Genomic DNA, 18,307 nt, shown 5'->3' with positions numbered 1-18,307 from the left:
GTGTGTGGTGTATTTTTACAGATGTAAAAAATTACTCAGTTTTTGATACATTCGGACCACAACTTAAGTTTTCTAGAGGCAGTATGCAATGTAAGTTGAGTCAGCCGCCAGATGACCATCTCTCCACCCACTCCAGTTTTCTTTCTACAGTGCTAAATGTATTACCTCTATTGAATTTAAGTATGAAAATGTCCTGTGTGATGACGATTAGTAAATGATCAATCCAATATCCATCATAATGAAGTATCGAAAGAGTCTCATTTGAAAAATGGAAGAGAAACAGCCTCTGGGGAAGGGATCATCTCCTCAGGCTGCACCCAGTGCACTTCCAGCTTTATTACAGAATGCTGACAGAGCTAATCGCCAGCATCTTTATTCATCTTTGAAAAAAAAAAAAATCTGACCTAAAGCCTATGACTCCAAATGCAGATAGCACCTACCATTTTCAAAAGATTTCAGCTGTGGTTTATTAAACTGTATATACAAAATTGTGACAACTCAAATGCACAGCTTCCACAGAAGATGCAAAAACAGATAGTGGAATTAGAGACATTTGGACTTGCACAAGTACAATCTGTTACCAATGCCAAAATGCAACATTGTCACCATCTCCTACAAAGATCAGTTAAGATGCTCTAATACCCATGTTAGTCACCAATCAGCACTGGTCAGGAAATAGCCACACGATATCGAACATTTATGAAGCGTGTACTGTTTAAAATAGAGCAAAGAGGACAATGCCACAAAGAAACCCACTTTCCAGTCTCTTTTGCAAGATCACACCAGTCTCTTCGGACAATGTCCAGTCCTTTCAGTTCTTGTTTAGTTATGTATTTCCCATCTCCTGTTGGTTCCACAGTAAGAGCAGCATATTTCTTCTTCTTCAACAGTAGCAAAGACTTAAAGACTCCATCAATATCAATTTCCAACAATTTATAGAGCTTGTTCACTTCACTTTTGATCTGTGAATGCACCAACATTAAAAAACAAATGCACCTTAGTAACTATCAACAAACACAGCTTCCATCTAGAAGTGTATAATTCTTAAGTTTTAAAACAAGTAACATCGCACTCCATGTGTTTGCATGCACATTTTAAAGACTCATCAGATACATCATTAACTGTGAAATTAAGTGCACAGTAGTAAGTATCAGCTACTATTAAAATAACAGTTCACCCATTGGCTTCTTCAGGATTTAGAGTTTGGTATATCCAACTCCCTGCCAAAACTAAGGACGGCAGAGAAGCATGGGGACTGTTTGTGACCTTGCTTGTGACTGACTCCAGCCCATTTTACTAGGGCAACTACTCACAGAATCATAGAATGGTTTGGGTTGGAAGGGACCTTACAAGATCATCTAGTCCCAACCACCGTGCCATGGACAGGGACACCATCTAAGCAAACAACAGACAGTAATTTAGACAGAATACGGAAATTGCTTTATAAAAAAAAAGGATGCCTTGCAAAGGCACTTTTTTTTTTTCCTCCCTAATGCAGGGAGGGGAGGGAGAACTATGACTGCAGACCAGAGCTCTGTGTATGTTCAGGAAAAACATGAACGAACGTGCAAGTGTTTATATTGTTCCCCACAACATGCCTACATCTTCTACAGCCTGATTTCTTTGAGAGGAAAAGGTGCCATTTTTCTACACACAGGCTATGTCTTCTCCACATACAAAAGCTTGAAATTGCACTTGATACATTATCTTAACAGTGCCAAACATCAAGATCAAGTCCAACTGTTAACCCAGCACTGCCAAGTCCACCACTAAGCCACGTCCCTAAGAACCTCATCTACACATCTTTTAAACACCTCCAGGGATGGTGACTCTACCACTTCCCTGGGCAGCCTGTTCCAGTGCCTGACAACACTTTCTGTGAAGAAATGTTTCCTAATTTCCAATTTAAACTTCCCCTGGCACAACCTGAGGCCATTTCCTCTCGTTCTGTCACTTGCTATTTGGGAGAAGAGACTAACATCCACAAGAAAAATAACTAGAGCCACAACTTTGACAATTGTGGTGCTAAGTTTGAGTGTGTGCTTGTTTACATACATAAATTTATTCACTTTTAAAAAGAAGTACATGATATAAAAACATTATTCAAAACGTATCTGTGGGTTGTTCCCCCCGCCCCAAACAACTGATACAGCCTAAGATTCAACTCTTAAAAAGAATCATTAAGCAGGCAATGAGTTCAAAAACCTACCCATTCTCTCAGTAAACCTGAATCACTCAGAAGTATTTAACCTATGATGATGATCCTGTCAGACTTTATAAAAACTATTTTTTAACTCTTCCTCTATAATGTTTAGCCAGTAACTGGGAGTACAGGGACAAAAACCAAACCAGATGAAAACACACACACAGCTAGAGTAAAATGAAACCCTCTTAAACACTAGCATATGTACACTTGCAATTATAGTCTTTTATGTGGCAAGCAAAAAAAGAGATATTTCTTTCCTCCATGCTGTCAGCCCTCCTACTACCCAGTTACGACATCAAGACATTATTCCTTTTTGCATGCTCCTGAGATGCATCTACTTCTCAAAGTACCAACTTAGCATAAAGGCAGAAGTACTCTAAAAAAAATCCAAAAAACTAAATCCAAAAACCAAACTAAAACAAACCCCAAACCAACCAACAAACCACCCCCCAAAAAACCTCAAACAAAACAAAACAAAACCCCACAAAAATAAAAACCAAACCACAAAACCCCACAGACTCACTCTTGAAAAACACCTGTTTTCTTTGTTTTTTTAGAACTTCCATAGCTCTCATTTTCACCACAATTTCTTCCATCTTTCAAAAAGAACTTCTCTCATATATTTTCTTTAAAATGTTCTGAAACACTTCTCACTTCTCTGCTGCAATTTCAGAAAGCCACGAAACTTCCACATCTTCAATTACCCATGGCTAATCAAATACATCTCTTCCGTATCTAGTATACCTTGGAAATTAATATTTTATTTTACCACTGGAAATCTGATGGTGCATAGAGTGTAATACATACTACATAACTAAATAAAACCAAACTGATAGACATATCTCCTATCAAAATAAAAATCATTAAAATCAAAACTGTGTTCACATCATAACTGGAACTAATATGAAGGAATTGTACCTTACATTTTGGCTTACAAGGTATTCAGATAGTCTCCTGGTAACTTATGATTGGTAAAAAAAGCACATTATACAATTAAATGTTTCATTTTAATTTAATCACTTCTAAAAACGCAGAGTATGTACACCTGAAGATTGGACATTCTGAGCTTTTACTACTCCATAGCTTCCAGACAACATGGCCAAGCTCTTCTTCCTTGTGGCCTATTCTCTGCTTATGCCATGAAGCCCTCTTTTAATCCTACCTGCTCCACTCAATGCTACACCACAGACATTTAGGAAAGCTTTAAAAAGAAAAATGTCCTTACCTTGTTCCCCAGCTTGAATACCTCATCCAAATTGGTGCTATTAGTGTTTATCATAATGGAATCTGTGTCTCCATAAATCACTTCAAGGTTCATCTAAATGAAACAAATTTGTTTTGAAAAAGAAAACAGAAACACTCCCATCTTTTTCAAGTCCCATCTCATTTTCAAGATTCAAAAAGATCACTGTCCGTATATTACCTCTTAAATACTAACAAGCAGAAAAATGTAAAGTAAGCTTTTACTGAGAATTCTGTACATTTCACTAAGAAATATTTGAATTTAAATAGAATACTGAAACTTAAACCACAGTTATGTTTTAAAAAAGATCACTGTTCCATTGTGTAGTTAAAATTTTACCAAATGAATGCCAGAAAAATAATCACAGAATCACAGAATGTTAGGGATTGGAAGGGACCTCGAAAGATCATCTAGTCCAATCCCCTGCCAGAGCAGGAACACCTAGGTGAGGTTACACAGGAAGGCGTCCAGGCGGGTTTTGAATGTCTCCAGAGAAGGAGAATCCACAACCTCCCTGGGCAGCCTGTTCCAGTGTTCTGTCACCCTCACTGAGAAGAAGTTTCTTCTCAAATTTAAGTGGAACCTCTTGTGTTCCAGTTTGAACCCATTACCCCTTGTCTTACTGTTGGCTGTCACCGAGAAGAGCCTGGCTCCATCCTCGAGACACCCACCCTTTATATATTTATAAACATTGATGAGGTCACCCCTCAGTCTCCTCTTCTCCAAGCTAAAGAGACCCAGCTCCCTCAGCCTTTCCTCATAAGGGAGATGCTCCACTCCCTTAATCATCTTCGTGGCCCTGCGCTGGACTCTCTCCAGCAGTTCCCTGTCCTTCTTGAACTGAGGGGCCCAGAACTGGACACAATATTCCAGATGAGGTCTCACCAGGGCAGAGTAGAGGGGAAGGAGAACCTCTCTCGACCTACTAACCACACCCCTTCTAATACACCCCAGGATGCCATTGGCCTTCTTGGCCACAAGGGCACAGTGCTGGCTCATGGTCATCCTGCTGTCCACCAGGACCCCCAGGTCCCTTTCCCCTACACTGCTCTCTAATAGGTCATTCCCCAACCTATACTGGAACCTGGGGTTGTTCCTGCCCAGATGCAAGACTCTACATTTTCCCTTGTTATATTTCATTAAATTTTTCCCCGCCCAACTCTCTAGCCTGTCCAGGTCTCGCTGGGTGGCAGCACAGCCCTCTGGCGTGTCAGCCACTCCTCCCAGCTTGGTGTCATCAGCAAACTTGCTGATAGTACACTCAATTCCCTCATCCAAGTCATTGATGAATATATTGAGCAGTATTGGTCCCAGAACTGACCCTTGAAGCACTCCACTAGATACAGGCCTCCAACCAGACTCCGCCCCATTGATCACGACTCTCTGGCTTCTCTCCTTCAGCCAGTTTGCAGTCCACCTCACTACCCGATCATCCAGTCCACACTTCCTCAGTTTTGCCGTGAGGATGCTGTGGGAGACGGTATCAGTGAACAAGTCTAATCTTGAGAAACAGTAGGAACTCTAATCAGAAATAACTTTGGACTGCTAGGACACAAGAAGATCACTTAGACTCAAAGACTGCTGGACAAATGCAGGCTATTCAGATAAGACATTTAGCCAATGTACTTGAAACATAATACTACAGTCAGGTTCCTATCCCATTTGTAGCCATCAAAATACTATTGGGAAAAAAAAAAGGTAATTCTGGATTAAAACAAACCAAACTAAAAAACCTTAGATACTCTATTTCAAACAAATCTAGTGAAAGCATTGACTACTGGATACAGTAACTGAGAATACCACAGTACTGTCCAGATCAGGCTGCTGGCTCTTACACTTTTTCATATTGTGCTTCATATTTCCATCTTCCCACTCCCAGCTTTTTTCTTCTGCTGTAATCTAATTACCTGTGCTAGTCCTTCCCTATCCAGCAGATAGTTCAGGGAACAAGGAACTCCTGTTGGATAAGGATCTACCTACTATGACCCACAAGTTTCGTATCCCCTGGTTGAACCACTGAACAATTACACCTGGAGATAAACACAAACACCTCCTTGAATCCTTCTCTCTGACTGACACTCTGCCCTTCATATCATCTCTCATTCTAATCCTTGTAACAATTCAAATACCCTACTTGGAAAAGATTGTGTTCAAACGCCAGCCAGACTGCTGGGATAATGGAGCAAACTCTGGACAAATTGAAGCACGTAAAAAAGCCTGAGGTGCATATGAAAGGCATAGGAAGAAAAAAGGTGAAAAGAAAAATTGTCAACACCAGGAAATGCCACCAAAAAAATGGACAGATGCAACCAATTACATAATACTAACTTAGGAAAAAACAAAAGAAAACCAACCAAACAAAACAACAAACACATACATACAAAAACCGAACAAACAAACAAACAAAAAACCCCCACACCAACAAAACAAAAACCTGATGTCTTCAGTGGTAGAAAAATCAATGCAGCTGTAAAAACCTGAACACAGCTATGTCCATGTTAAACTCCATAGAGTCAAAAAACCACCGTGACAGAGTTTAAAGTATGCCAAAAAAATAAACCGTAATAAACCACTAGAACACACGGTGTAACAGGTCTATGAGTAAACTCTAATTAGCACTGTTGCTAATTTGCTTGAAACAGTCGCACATAGGCTTCAAGCAGGGGCCAGATCATATCTGTGGTAGGAAAAGAAAAAAAGCTATAATCCATTAGGAAGGATTACATTTGTAAACCAGGCATCCTAAGAAGTGATTTCAGGTCTGTTTGGGTTACAGTTCTCATAGAATAAAAAATTTTCACCAGGTGTGCTCTTTAAGGGTTGTTGTTTAATGAAAATGCTCAGCATTACCTTTTGCACCATCTCCTTGGTATGCATCAAAATCTGAAATAAAAAAAATAAATCAAAGATTAGCGTATGATATAATTACAAGCTAATACATGCAAACATATCCATTAGGTTGCTAACGCCAAATGCTCTCACCTTTCAAAACAAAGCAAACCACCTCTCTCCTGGCAACACATAGTTACCTCAATACTCTTATTACATGAGTAAATTCTCATCTGACCCTGTATTAATGCTATTATTAACTCCCCTAAAACAAGATTAAAACAAATCTCAAAATTGCATGTGCACACACACATTTTACCTGGGGAAAAAAAGAACATTGACTCAAATGCTCAAATAAAACCTAATCGGGAAGTGCCAGAATTAAGCCTCTTTCAGTAATTTAGGTCGGCTGTCTTCTTCATATCCATTATCTTATCTGTTCATATAATATATATAAAATATATAATAATTGATATAATATATAATATATAATATATATCCTGTCTTACTCAGTAGTCTGGATGGTGCTTGCTTAACAAGAACCTAATCAAAAGGTTGATTATCCTTGTAATGATATCAAAATTGGTCTTCAAAAAGCAAACTACTTAGGGAAACCAGAACGAGGATAGAGATAGGATACAGATGTTGAATCGCTGGGAAAATCCAGGTGTAACCAGATTTGTTCCTCAGCCAAGAGCGCATCCCAAGTGTCCTGAATGCTCAGAGTAGCAATTCTCTGAACCTTATAAATATCTGTACAGACCTCACACAAATAGGCTACCGCTTCCCTCTCTGACACTGGTGAGCATAGTGGAAAGGGTGGGAAGAGCATATAATTTGAAGCCACAGACATGGCCGTAGCACAGAAGAGACAAAATAAAACTAGTCTGATGACGAAAAAGTGTAGCTGCTGCTGCAGCAGCAAGGGCTTGGTGAAGTTTGCACAGCTGCATGAGAATCAACATCTGGTCCGTCTCTTCAGTCACCTGGCCGTGTTTCCACAGTCTTCCCTGTTTCCTTTCTTGTCAGCATCCTGGTGCTCCGGCACACAGCTTCAGATTCTACCTGGTTAGTCCCAGTTCCCTGGCTTCACTCCTTTCCGTCCCCACTCAGCCTAAACCTCAGTTCTTTTTCAGCTAGTCCTGCTACTTGTACACATTTACACTTCTAATTTTCTTAAAGAGGATTACTTTGAACCACTTGCTACAGCAACGATAGATCAGAGTCTGTTAGGTGAATCCAAACACTTTGGTAGTCTAGCTTTAAAGACAGTCAGGCAACATGCTATTTTAGCAGGTCATATTAAACTTAGTCTAAGTTTTAACTTAGTCTAAGTTTTATTATTAGTCTAAGTTTTATTATTTTTCATACATTAAATCACAATACTCCTTGGCCATATTTAGCAAAAAGGCAGAACTATGACTTGTGGTCAAGAAGTCTGTGACAGTGAGCTGAGCAGTAGAAGTCAGCAGGGATGAGGAAAGAAAGGATGAACAGGGAAGGGCTCAGTGGGAGAGAAATCTCATGACTTTCACACAGCCAAGGAGCCTAAAATGGATCCAAGAATCTTGATCATCGTGATACTGACTATTGCAGCAAGCAATTCTGAAACAAAGGTGAAATGTCCACCTCTACCTAACAGTGCATGGACAGGATGACAACACTGTCATTCCTTCAACACCAACAGCATTTCTGAACCTTTAGACAACCACAGTAATGAATACTGAAGTATGATGCTCCACTATGCTTTTTCAGTTTGTTTTAAACAATGCACCACAGAATTAAGCATTGAAAGCTATATTCCCCTGGCGTTCTTAGTTTTGCAATGCTTGACTTAGCAGACTTGATATTCTGTTTCAACGTAGTTTCTATTCAGACACGTTTTCTAGCCATTTTCATCTTCAAAGAGAAATCACTGCAGGTAAGAATGGACTCACTCTCCCAAAGTCTAAAGACATGAACTAAGGAAACGTTACATACCATTCCCTTCAAGGCAGTTACGGCAAGGTTAGGTTCCATACCACAATGGAATTTTGACACAGCTGTCTCACAATGAATGCCCTTATCAGGGTTATTTTCTAAGCATATATGGATCCCTATGGATTTACACACTCTGGGTCAAGTTCAAAACATCAAGTTAGTTTAAAGACCATACACTGTTGCTGCAAACTAGGTACTCACTGTGATGCCTGAACTCTGCTTAAGTAAGTCCCAAACTGCAAAACGCTAAGCTGGCCTCAATCTTCCATGTAGACAAAAGAAAAACGGTTAATCTTAACTGCAGATTCACTCTAGGCCATAGGTGCTCAGACGTACGTTTTAATGAGAACCTTAAAAAAATGTATTCCACTCCTATTCATCTCCTCGTGAGTAATTCAGATGGCACCACCACAGCACCTTTCCACGGAGTTTTGAAATTATTCTAAAGACATGTATCACTGGTATATGACATCAAATTTCATATACTGTAATCAGAATTCCAACTTATTCACCCTCCCGCCCTTCTCTCACTTACTAGCTAACTCCTACAGAGAAAGGGTGTACCTTTCCCTTAGTACTCCAAAAGCAAATGCGAGTCCCTGAAAGAAAACTAAAAATTGGACAGAGAAATGAAGAGTTTACATGTAAAATAAAAGACGACCTACCATTTTTTCCCTTGATAATCTCTGACATTTTCTACTTAATTCTCTGAAATAACGCTATTAATAGTTGGTTTTGTTTTTTTCCAAATACGATTACCCCCTACCAAACAAATTGTTTGGCTATGCAAAACCATTTCTCAATAGTCTCCAAGGACAGCACTGGATGTAATTACAAGAGGGTCACAGACGAGTTTGCTTCATCAAGTGACTGGCATATGCTAGTGCTACATATTCTGACAGGAGATCAGTTGTAAGTGCCAACAGCTACAAAACAGAAGGTTATAAAGCCTTGCTAAATTCATTAATAAGGCAGTTGGTAGTTATCTGATTTCACAGCAACACCTGCATATTTATCTTCTCATTACCAATTGGATGATGGAATTTTTTTTCAAGCACATTTCAAAAATCTGCCAACTTCAAGTGCAGAAAAAAAAATAAACTTTGTAGTTAATTTTTCCCTTAACAAAGTACAGCTGTTGAGAATAATTGTTCAAGATCTTACCCTGTAATGTCAACTGCAGCAGAACAAAGAGTATTTAATTAGCAAATCTATCCAGTAATTCAACACCTATTATATAAAATGCCTTCGTGATTTTATTCAGGATAATTTGCTAAGAGGGTTATTACTGACATTCAGATGAAATTTAAAATTCCTACGCAAGTCGAGTCATAATAGCAGTAATGATCCCCCCAATCAGGAGATACTGTGTCACACAAGGTACTTTTGCAATGCAGCAGCCGATTTCCTGACTTCTTAATTCCTGGGCACAGCTCAGTGAGAGCCCTTCATGCCAATATTGCAGTCAGCAATACATCCTTAATGGGACTCTATTAAAATACCTAGAATAAAAATGACTCTTTTTTTTAGTTAAAAAGAATGACAGCACTGATATCATATCAATCATTAGCAGTTTCTCAGACATGCACGGCAAAGGAAGGGAGGTTTATAGTGAGGCTGGGAAGACAGAAGAAAGAGAATGGGAAAACTGTTACTCGATAGTTTCCTTTTGCAAATAATACTGTGCTGCTCATGAGAGCTGGATTGTCTCCTACTGCAGGCAATCCAAATAGGAAGAATTAATTGCCTGGCAACCCATCTGTACAGCCATGTCCCCTCCCCCCAGCAAACAAACTTCTAAGAACCTGTGAACTTCTCAGCACAGTGAACATCTGTGAAATTCTATTTTAACTTTTTTCTTGTAGAAGACAGACCAGCAACACATTCTCTCACCCGTGAACTGCGAGTCAATATAAACTGAGAGGCTGTAACTGCAGACAAACAAACTGCAAAATTCCCTGTCCTAATTCTACGGCAACTCACTAATTACTTAATTAAATGAGGAAAGATTTAGAAAAGGGAGGATTAAAAATAAATAAATACACAAAGAACAGCTTTACCATTATCCATTACATCTAGTATTTTTAAATATACCTTATTCAATAAAACATGAAGGAGTACCTTCTGATGTGAGGATACTGATGTAAAAACAAGCTAAGATATCTTGGTTAAAAAAGAATGGGATAGGGCACAAACCCAACATGTTGATGCAAAGATTTCTCCTGAAGACAAACACATTTTCTGTAGATGCCTGGGGCCGCAGGTGAATGGAAAAAGAGATTAAAGACCAGACTGAAGAGACTGACCAAAATAACTACAAAAACATTGCACCTAAGATGCATTAAAAAACAAAACACCACCAAAAAGGCAAACCCAACAACAACAACAGTAGCAAACAAACAAACCAACCCACCCCACAAACACACCAACTTATGCATTCATGCATTCACTGTGTACAAGGCAAAAAACTAACATTCTTAGGGCCTTGGCAAAAATTGTGTTTTTGAAGACTACCTGCAGTTATCTAGTGTAGACCTGATATTTTTTTCCAAGTCAGCTGTTTACTTGTGCAATTTTACAGTAAGAAAGTAATTCAGTCATCAGATTTAGTAATTCATGTTAGCTAGTCCTTCCTATGACACCAAGGAACAAATGGGCAGGAAGAACTGTGTTCCAGTATGTAAAATCACTCACTAATCTACATAAGAAGCATTTCTGAACTTCTATATTTTTGCAACCTGTTCATTAGCTTTGCTAGTATTTTGTGATAAGTAGCCTCTGGGACTGATAAACCACAGCCAGAGGATACTGCAAAAAGATTTTAAGGAGGATTTTCAAAAAAGGTTTCTGTCGCTAGACAAAAAAGGCACATATGCCATGAGCAGAAATGAAAGAAAAGACGGAAGCACTGTTTGCCACAAGGAATGAGGCATTGCAATATAGCATTTTCATTAAACAATGGATTTGATTTCAAAAAGTTTGAGTGACCAGATTGAAGTAGTTAATAAATATGTTTGTTTCAAAGAGCTTTTATTAAGTATTTGCTTTACTTCGACAATTCATTCAAAGTTACACCTCTTAGGAAATATTAACAGCATTAGAAATGCACTGCATGCTGCCAAAATTTTTCTTTTTTTTTTTTCCCAGAAACACTGAAATTAACTGTCCATACTCCACCCAACAAAGTTGACAGACATTAATACAGCTTTCATACATGCTGTGTATAAAGCCAGTATTGGATGGTGCACCAAAAACAAAGAGAGAATGGTTCCAAGGGCTGGAGCAGTGTAGACAACGATCCAGCAACACACCTTTACCATCTTCTGCCACACAAATAGCAGAAAACACACAAAAAAGGCAGCAACAGAAACATGGAAATGTGCTGAACACAACAAAAATCATGTGTGCCTTTGTCACATTTTGACAAGGAGAGCAAAGATGTCAGTAAAACACTGAAGATGATTATATGAATCAAATTACAACTTGAAGACAATATTCCCATGGTGCCAGAAACAATTATATCTTTAAAATTCTACAGGACCTCTGTTTCAAGTATTTGTGGTGAGTTTCACTGAAGAGATCAGGAAAACCAGAAATAATTCCTTATTAAGTTGTACAATTATTGGTTATCCGGCACAATATATTACAAACTATGCTATACTAAAGCAAATTTTGCCTATTTTGAAAAATATTATTTTCGTATTAGAATGAAAGAAAAAACAATGAAACACACTCCTTACAGCTTTGGACAAAAGTTAAAAAATTAACACCCAAGACTTCTGTGTTGGAAATTCATTAGAGTCTTGGAAATTGAGAGCCTGAGTACGCAACAAAAAAGTTGAACACTTAAGTGCATAGAAGGTAACTGACCCAGTTCTGACCCGGCTTTGTGCTCCCAGAAGAAACAAGAACACGGTATCTGGATGGACAACCAGCTGTTAGAGATGTTCATACAGTGTGGGCCACAGCCAGTAATGCTCCTTCCAGAGAAAGCAAACACCAGAACCAGTGGCAGTTCCTAGAGAAGCACCAGGGCTCACAGCCCACCCATGGAATTATTTTCTTTCTGATCGACTCATTCAAAACAGAAAAGAAATGAAGGAGCAGGGAAATGTTCCCGTTTTACTCCATGAAAGAACAAGATACGCAACACCTAAAACCCCTTGAAGAAGACGGTACTCAAACCAACTTCAGCTTATTAAGTCTTCTGAATATTTCTTCATTTAAATGCATTCAATAAATCTATGCTTGTTGAACATTCTGTACTTAACTATAACATGCAAAGGTAGCTTTGCTTTATAAGAAAATCCTTTGTGCATTTCAAGTACACTGCAACTACATCAAAAGCTAACCATATCACAAACCACAAGTAAAAACACTTCTAATAAGCAAGAATATGACAAGCACCATTTACTATTTGCTAATAAAACCAAAACATGTGTTAAGATACTGAATATTTAAATCCACATAGACAAGTATATTCTCCTTAGAGAAAACAGCAGCATTTGTTTCAGTGAAATGAACAAATATTTAGACAGTAAAGCTTTATTTTGCTTTGTTTCTCAAATTGAATTGGTTTAACACACTGAGCAACAGAGAGTCAGTCTTCCACTAGAAAAAATAAAATTACAAGAACAATAAATAATGAAAATGAATTACTTATAAGCCAAGGTTTCCTGTTTGGTGACACAACTTAGAATCCAGTCAAGGTCTAAACCAGAGCACTCTGAATAATAGCAAAATCTGTTCCCAAGTAGGGAAGTATAACCATGCCATTCTCCACATCAGGTTTAAGGTGAACTATAGTTTTAGAAATCATCCTTCAAATACATAAGCGTATCTCTCAATCTCACGGTGATAGGAATGAAAGTACTGTCTCATCTCCTGGATAAGTTACTCTCATAGCCATATAACTAGAAATCTGGAGAAATCAGAGAATAGGACTCAGAATTAATAGTGAAGACATTTTTTTAAAAAGACTGAGTATTTCTGTAAACCAGAAAAAGAAATAAAGCTAATACTCTAAAGACTGAAATATTTTTTAAAGCAGTGGATAAACGCAGTCCAATATCCAAGATGATGACAAATTCCTTGAGAATCATATCTTCCTCCCTCTCTTTTTTTTTTTTTTTTTTTTTTTGAGTAAAAAGCAGAAAACAGGACTTACAACTCCGTAAGGTCCTCCTCCCTTATCTTCCAACTGGTAATTTCATTCCAAAAAGAAAGGTGTGTTGTAAGAAGGGCCCTTTAAGGTAAACAGAGGAATCTGGTGTTGGCAGGAAGTGAACCTGGATTACTTTTCTAAGGTTCTCCTGGTCAGCATCTTTTAAGTAATCATCACAACTTGTGTGCTTGCAGAAAGGCAAGGGGCTGGGGAAAGACAAGCAAGTCCTACAGAGAAAAACAGATGCAGAAAACACTTGCTACCTGATGAATATCTTTAAAAGAAAAAAGCAATTCTACTGGAAAACACAGCCTTTTTCTTGAAGAACCACAGGCATTTGCCATAGGTATACTGAAGAGAGCAAGGCAACCTCTGTCTAGATACAGGTATATTCACTGACACCGATCCTGAAATTTTATAGGAGATGAGGGGACATGCTAGTCTTGGTAATGAATAGATTGTGTGTGAACATTGTGTCCATCAAAAAAATCTTTGTAAGCGGTTTGAACTGCTTTAAAACTAAACTGTTCTTTCATCTTGACTAAGTGGTTGTCTATCAAAGAAACATCTATTCCAACTCAGAAAAGTATTTTAGCCTCTAATTACCCTCCAAAGAAAGTTCTCTTTACCTAATTTCTTCAATGTCATGCAAGATTTTCATAGAGCATATAATTTTGTTTCATTAAATTAAGATACATTTAGACAACATGACAGTTGTTTTTATAAAGTTCAACAATACTCATTCATCTTCAACGGTTAAACAGCTGGTGTCAGCAGCAGGGTTTTGGTCTTCAGGCTCATGGACCTCCCTTTGAGGACCAAGAATTGCTTTGACAAGGCAAGATCCATCTGACTAAATGGGGCAAAATGCTCTGTGCCAACAGTCTGCCCAACCTGGTCAGGAAAGCTTCAAACCAGGACTGACGGGGTGGGAGTGCACGTCCATGAGGAAGTTTGCAAACCACGATGGGAAACAAAGGGTGGGGCATGATGTGAACAGCAAGGACTTTATAATCAACAACACAGGACCGAAAGAGGCCCTGTTTGAGCACATCCATGTAAATAAGGGAGTGCAAACAGCACAGTGTTACAGAGAAAGCTCTTGTGCTTTTTCAGGGCATCAGCAGGACTGGGTGCCTCTCTGAAAGGCCTGTATACTAATGCACACAGCACGGTGAACAAACAGGAGGAATTAGATATGACTTGACTGGGATCAGGGAAACATGGTGGAAAACATAATGATCATGGGAGGTTCCTCAGGACAGGAAGGAAGCAAATGTCACTGCTGTCCTCAAGATGGCCAAGGGGGAGGAGATTCCATGGAACTAGAGGCTGGTCAGCCTCACCTCAAACCCTGGGCAAAAATGGTGGAGCAACTAATTGTGAAAACAACTGTTTCAGACACAAAAAACATAAGAAGTGCTTAGAAGCGCTCAACACAGATTTACAAAGAGAAGGTCAGCCCCTAGTGGCATACCCCAGAGGTAGATACTAGGTTCAATCCTGTTTAGTCTCTGTGTTAATGACCTGGCTGATGGTGCAGAGCCCACCCTCAGCAAGTCTGCGGACAATACAAAACAGGGAGGACTGGTTGATATACCAGATGGGTGTGCTGCTGTTATAGAATCATAGAATCATCTAGTTTGGAAGACACCCTCAAGATCATAGAGTCCAACCATTAACCTAAATCTGGCACTAAATCACGTCCCTAAGAACCTCATCTACACGACTTTTAAACATCTCTAGGGATGGTGACTCCACCACTTCCCTGGGCAGCCTGTTCCAATGCCTGACAACCTTTTCTGTCAATAAATTTTTCCTAATATCCAATCTAAACCTTCCCTGGCGCAACTTGAGGCTATCTCCTCTTGTCCTATCACTTTTTACTTGGGAGAAGAGATCAACCCCCTCCATGCTACAACCTCCTTTCAGGTAGTTGTAGAGAGCAATAAGGTCTCCCCTCAGCCTCCTTTTCTCCAGGCTAAACAGCCCCAGCTCCCTCAGCTGCTCCTCATCAGACTTGTGCTCCAGACCCCTCACCAGCTTTGTTCAGAGGGACTTCATCAGGTTGAAGATATTTCATGACCTACAGGAATCTCTTCAAGTTCAACAAAGGGAAATAACAAGTCCTGTGCCAGGACTGGAATAACGCCGTGGACTCTGGGACTGATCGTCCAGAAAGCAGCTTTGCAGAAAAATATCTGGTCATCCTTGTATACACTAAGATGATCACGAGCCAACAATGTACCCTTGCAGTGAAGGCAGCCATGAGGCAGAGCACTGCCAGCAGATCTGAGGGAGGAGATCCTTCTCCTTTACACAGCCCTGCTGCCTTCAGCTGATCTCCGAGGTATGAGAAAGACATGCACATACTGGAGCAAGTCCAGCACACGACCACAAACATAACTACAAGTCCTGAAGCATTTATCATGTAAGGAGAGACTGAGAGAGCCGGGACTGCTCAGCTTGGAGAAGAGAGGGCTCGGGGCAGGGTCTTATCACTGTCTATGACGGTGACAGACTCTCCTCACTGGTGCTCAGTGAAAGGAGAAGCCAACAATGGGCATAAATTGAATTTTTAAAAAAATCCCTTGAAATACGAGGTCTCGCATTGCTTAAATACAAGCAAAAGCTTCTTTACTGTAAAGACTGTAGGTTGCACAGACGGCCTGTGGAGTCTCCATGCTTGGAGACCTTAAAAACCTAACTGGACATGGTCCTGGACCAACCTGCTCAAGTTGAACTACATCTCAAATGGTGCCTTCCAACCTCAGTTATTCTATGAGTCTATGACCCTCAAAGATCTATCCTTAGATATTCTTTACATTTAAGAGTAAATAGCTTAGATTGTGTTCTACAGGTACCATTTTAAGAATCAAGTCATGTAAAAATATGCTCACGCCCTCACCTAAAGGAGCTTGTGTCTCACATGGAGCCAAGTCTAACACAAGACATGATCTCCTGATGGACAGACATCCTGAGTGACTCAGTCCCACTTTAAGCCAGGTTGTCTCCCTGCTTTGAAGAAAAAGATCATTCTGAAAAGCTCCAAAATAATCTGCTCCAGATCTGATATGTTGTAAGCCTCTCTGATCAAGTAAGAAGCTCCTGTACATTCAGCTTCCTAACTATACTGGGATGTCAGGTTTCCACCAAGCTTTTCAAACGCAAAACATGAGAGATTGGGTGTATACAAATGTCTAAAGGGTACACAACTGTACTTAAAACACTAAGCATGTGGTGAAAGCAAGGCCTTTTAGGATTGCTTAAAGAGGGGGAAAAAAAAAAAAAGAGAATCTGCTATAAGATCAATCTTGCTGCATCGAAGAGAAGTAACAGAGTAAGTTTTTCATCAGGCAGAAACCTTAGTCTTTGATCCTGTGCCACCTTTCCTGGTGACAATAGATAACTGAAACTGAACTGAAAATTCAACAAAGATTATTATGATTTCAAAAAGCAACGAAACCTGAATGAAACGAGCACTTGTAACCAAGGAAGATTTTTACCAAGGTACCTATGTGGGACTAAATAACTACCAGTGCTCAAGTCTCAGAGACTCACAACCACATTTGGTACTAATCAAAGTAGTAAAACAGTAGAAGCAGGGCAGGTACCACCTCCAGTATCTCCAAATAGTACCCATGGTACTCAGGTGGCTCCTACACAGTCTCTCCAGACTAGGCCCCCGGCAGCTCTTAACTGCCTTCTTAGGCGGTACCAGGGAAAGAAAAGAGTTTCACCTCTACATGGGACACTTAATCTTTCCTGCTTCAGGCAGGACCTAGTGATTGCTCCAAGGAAGGGAAAAGACAAGCAGGAACATGCGTGGTTCATAGCATGAAGTCTCAGTCAGATTTCCTATTTGTTCAGCACGACCTCTGTACAGCACTTGATGAAGCTGGCTTGGATACAGATGGAAAGAGCTTCTGAGAGTCTGTCAGTCAGACAGAGTCTTTTTAGATTCTCTCTTCAAAATCAGATTCCTGAATTCTCTAAGTATGTCTGACAAAAAATGAAGACAGAGCTCCTCAGGACATAAAAGACCTCCCCCCCAAAAAGTAAGCATTTACAAAGTGTGTCAGAAATAAAATCTACTGGCCTACCAGATGATTATAAGACGTATGGCTAATTTCTGCCATACACTTCGATCTCCATGTAGAAATAAAAATATATTAAAAAAACCCCAACACTTTCATTTAAGGCTTCTAGCTATTTTTAAACTAATTACCAAAGAAAATTACTAGTTAACAATCCTAAATTGCTTGTTAAATAGGGCTTGCAACTGTAAGTCAGGAATAGGAACTGCGGGTTGTGGCAACTTCACCTTCTAGACTTTTCCTACAAGGACATACAGGAAAAAAGAGCTCATATCAATGGAGACTATTGCCTATCCATAGTCATCCACAAGAACACACATATTATAGACACCTAAAGTAGGTAAGGCTGGAACCATATTCAGTGTCATAGACCTTCTGTAGAAACAGAAATATGCTCCATGACACACTGTTGTGATGACTCCAATTGAGAAAAGATGAGCTTCACACAAAAGCAAATTCCTGAAAGGGACTACCTTATTATCAGCCTTTAAGATGTCAGCAATTAATAGAACCATAGAATCATTCTGGTGGGAAAAGACCTTTAAGATCATCAAGTCCAACCATTAAGCTAGCACTGCCAAGTCCACCACTAAACCATGTCCAGAAGAATCTCATCTACGCATCTTTTAAACACCTCCAGGGACGGTGACTCCACCACTTCTCTGGACAGCCTGTTCCAATGCCTGACAAGCCTTTCTGTGAAGTTTTTTTTCCTAATTTCCAATTTAAACTTCCCCTGGCACAACTTTAGGCCATTTCCGCTCGTCCTATCACTTGCTACTTGGGAG

The 18,307-nt window shown here is 39.5% G+C and overlaps 1 protein-coding gene across 3 annotated transcripts in view; it reads right to left on the bottom strand.

Moving 5' to 3' along the window:
* The window catches only part of POLA1 (DNA polymerase alpha 1, catalytic subunit), a 208,148-nt gene that overhangs the window by 123,833 nt on the left and 66,008 nt on the right, over positions 1 to 18,307 (bottom strand). For all 3 annotated transcript variants that reach the window (XM_065630908.1, XM_065630918.1, XM_065630927.1), the window contains exons 27-29: positions 6,300 to 6,332; positions 3,432 to 3,524; positions 757 to 962 (exon numbers count right to left, since the gene is read on the bottom strand). In XM_065630908.1, the coding sequence (XP_065486980.1) occupies positions 757 to 962; positions 3,432 to 3,524; positions 6,300 to 6,332 (332 nt within the window). The remainder of the gene's footprint in view (positions 1 to 756; positions 963 to 3,431; positions 3,525 to 6,299; positions 6,333 to 18,307) is intronic.

This window comes from Caloenas nicobarica, chromosome 1, assembly GCF_036013445.1.
Source record: "Caloenas nicobarica isolate bCalNic1 chromosome 1, bCalNic1.hap1, whole genome shotgun sequence".
Classification (NCBI taxonomy): Eukaryota; Metazoa; Chordata; class Aves; order Columbiformes; family Columbidae; genus Caloenas; species Caloenas nicobarica.
The sequence above is the reverse complement of the archived record's forward strand: the minus strand, read 5'-3'. Positions and strand labels throughout refer to the sequence as shown.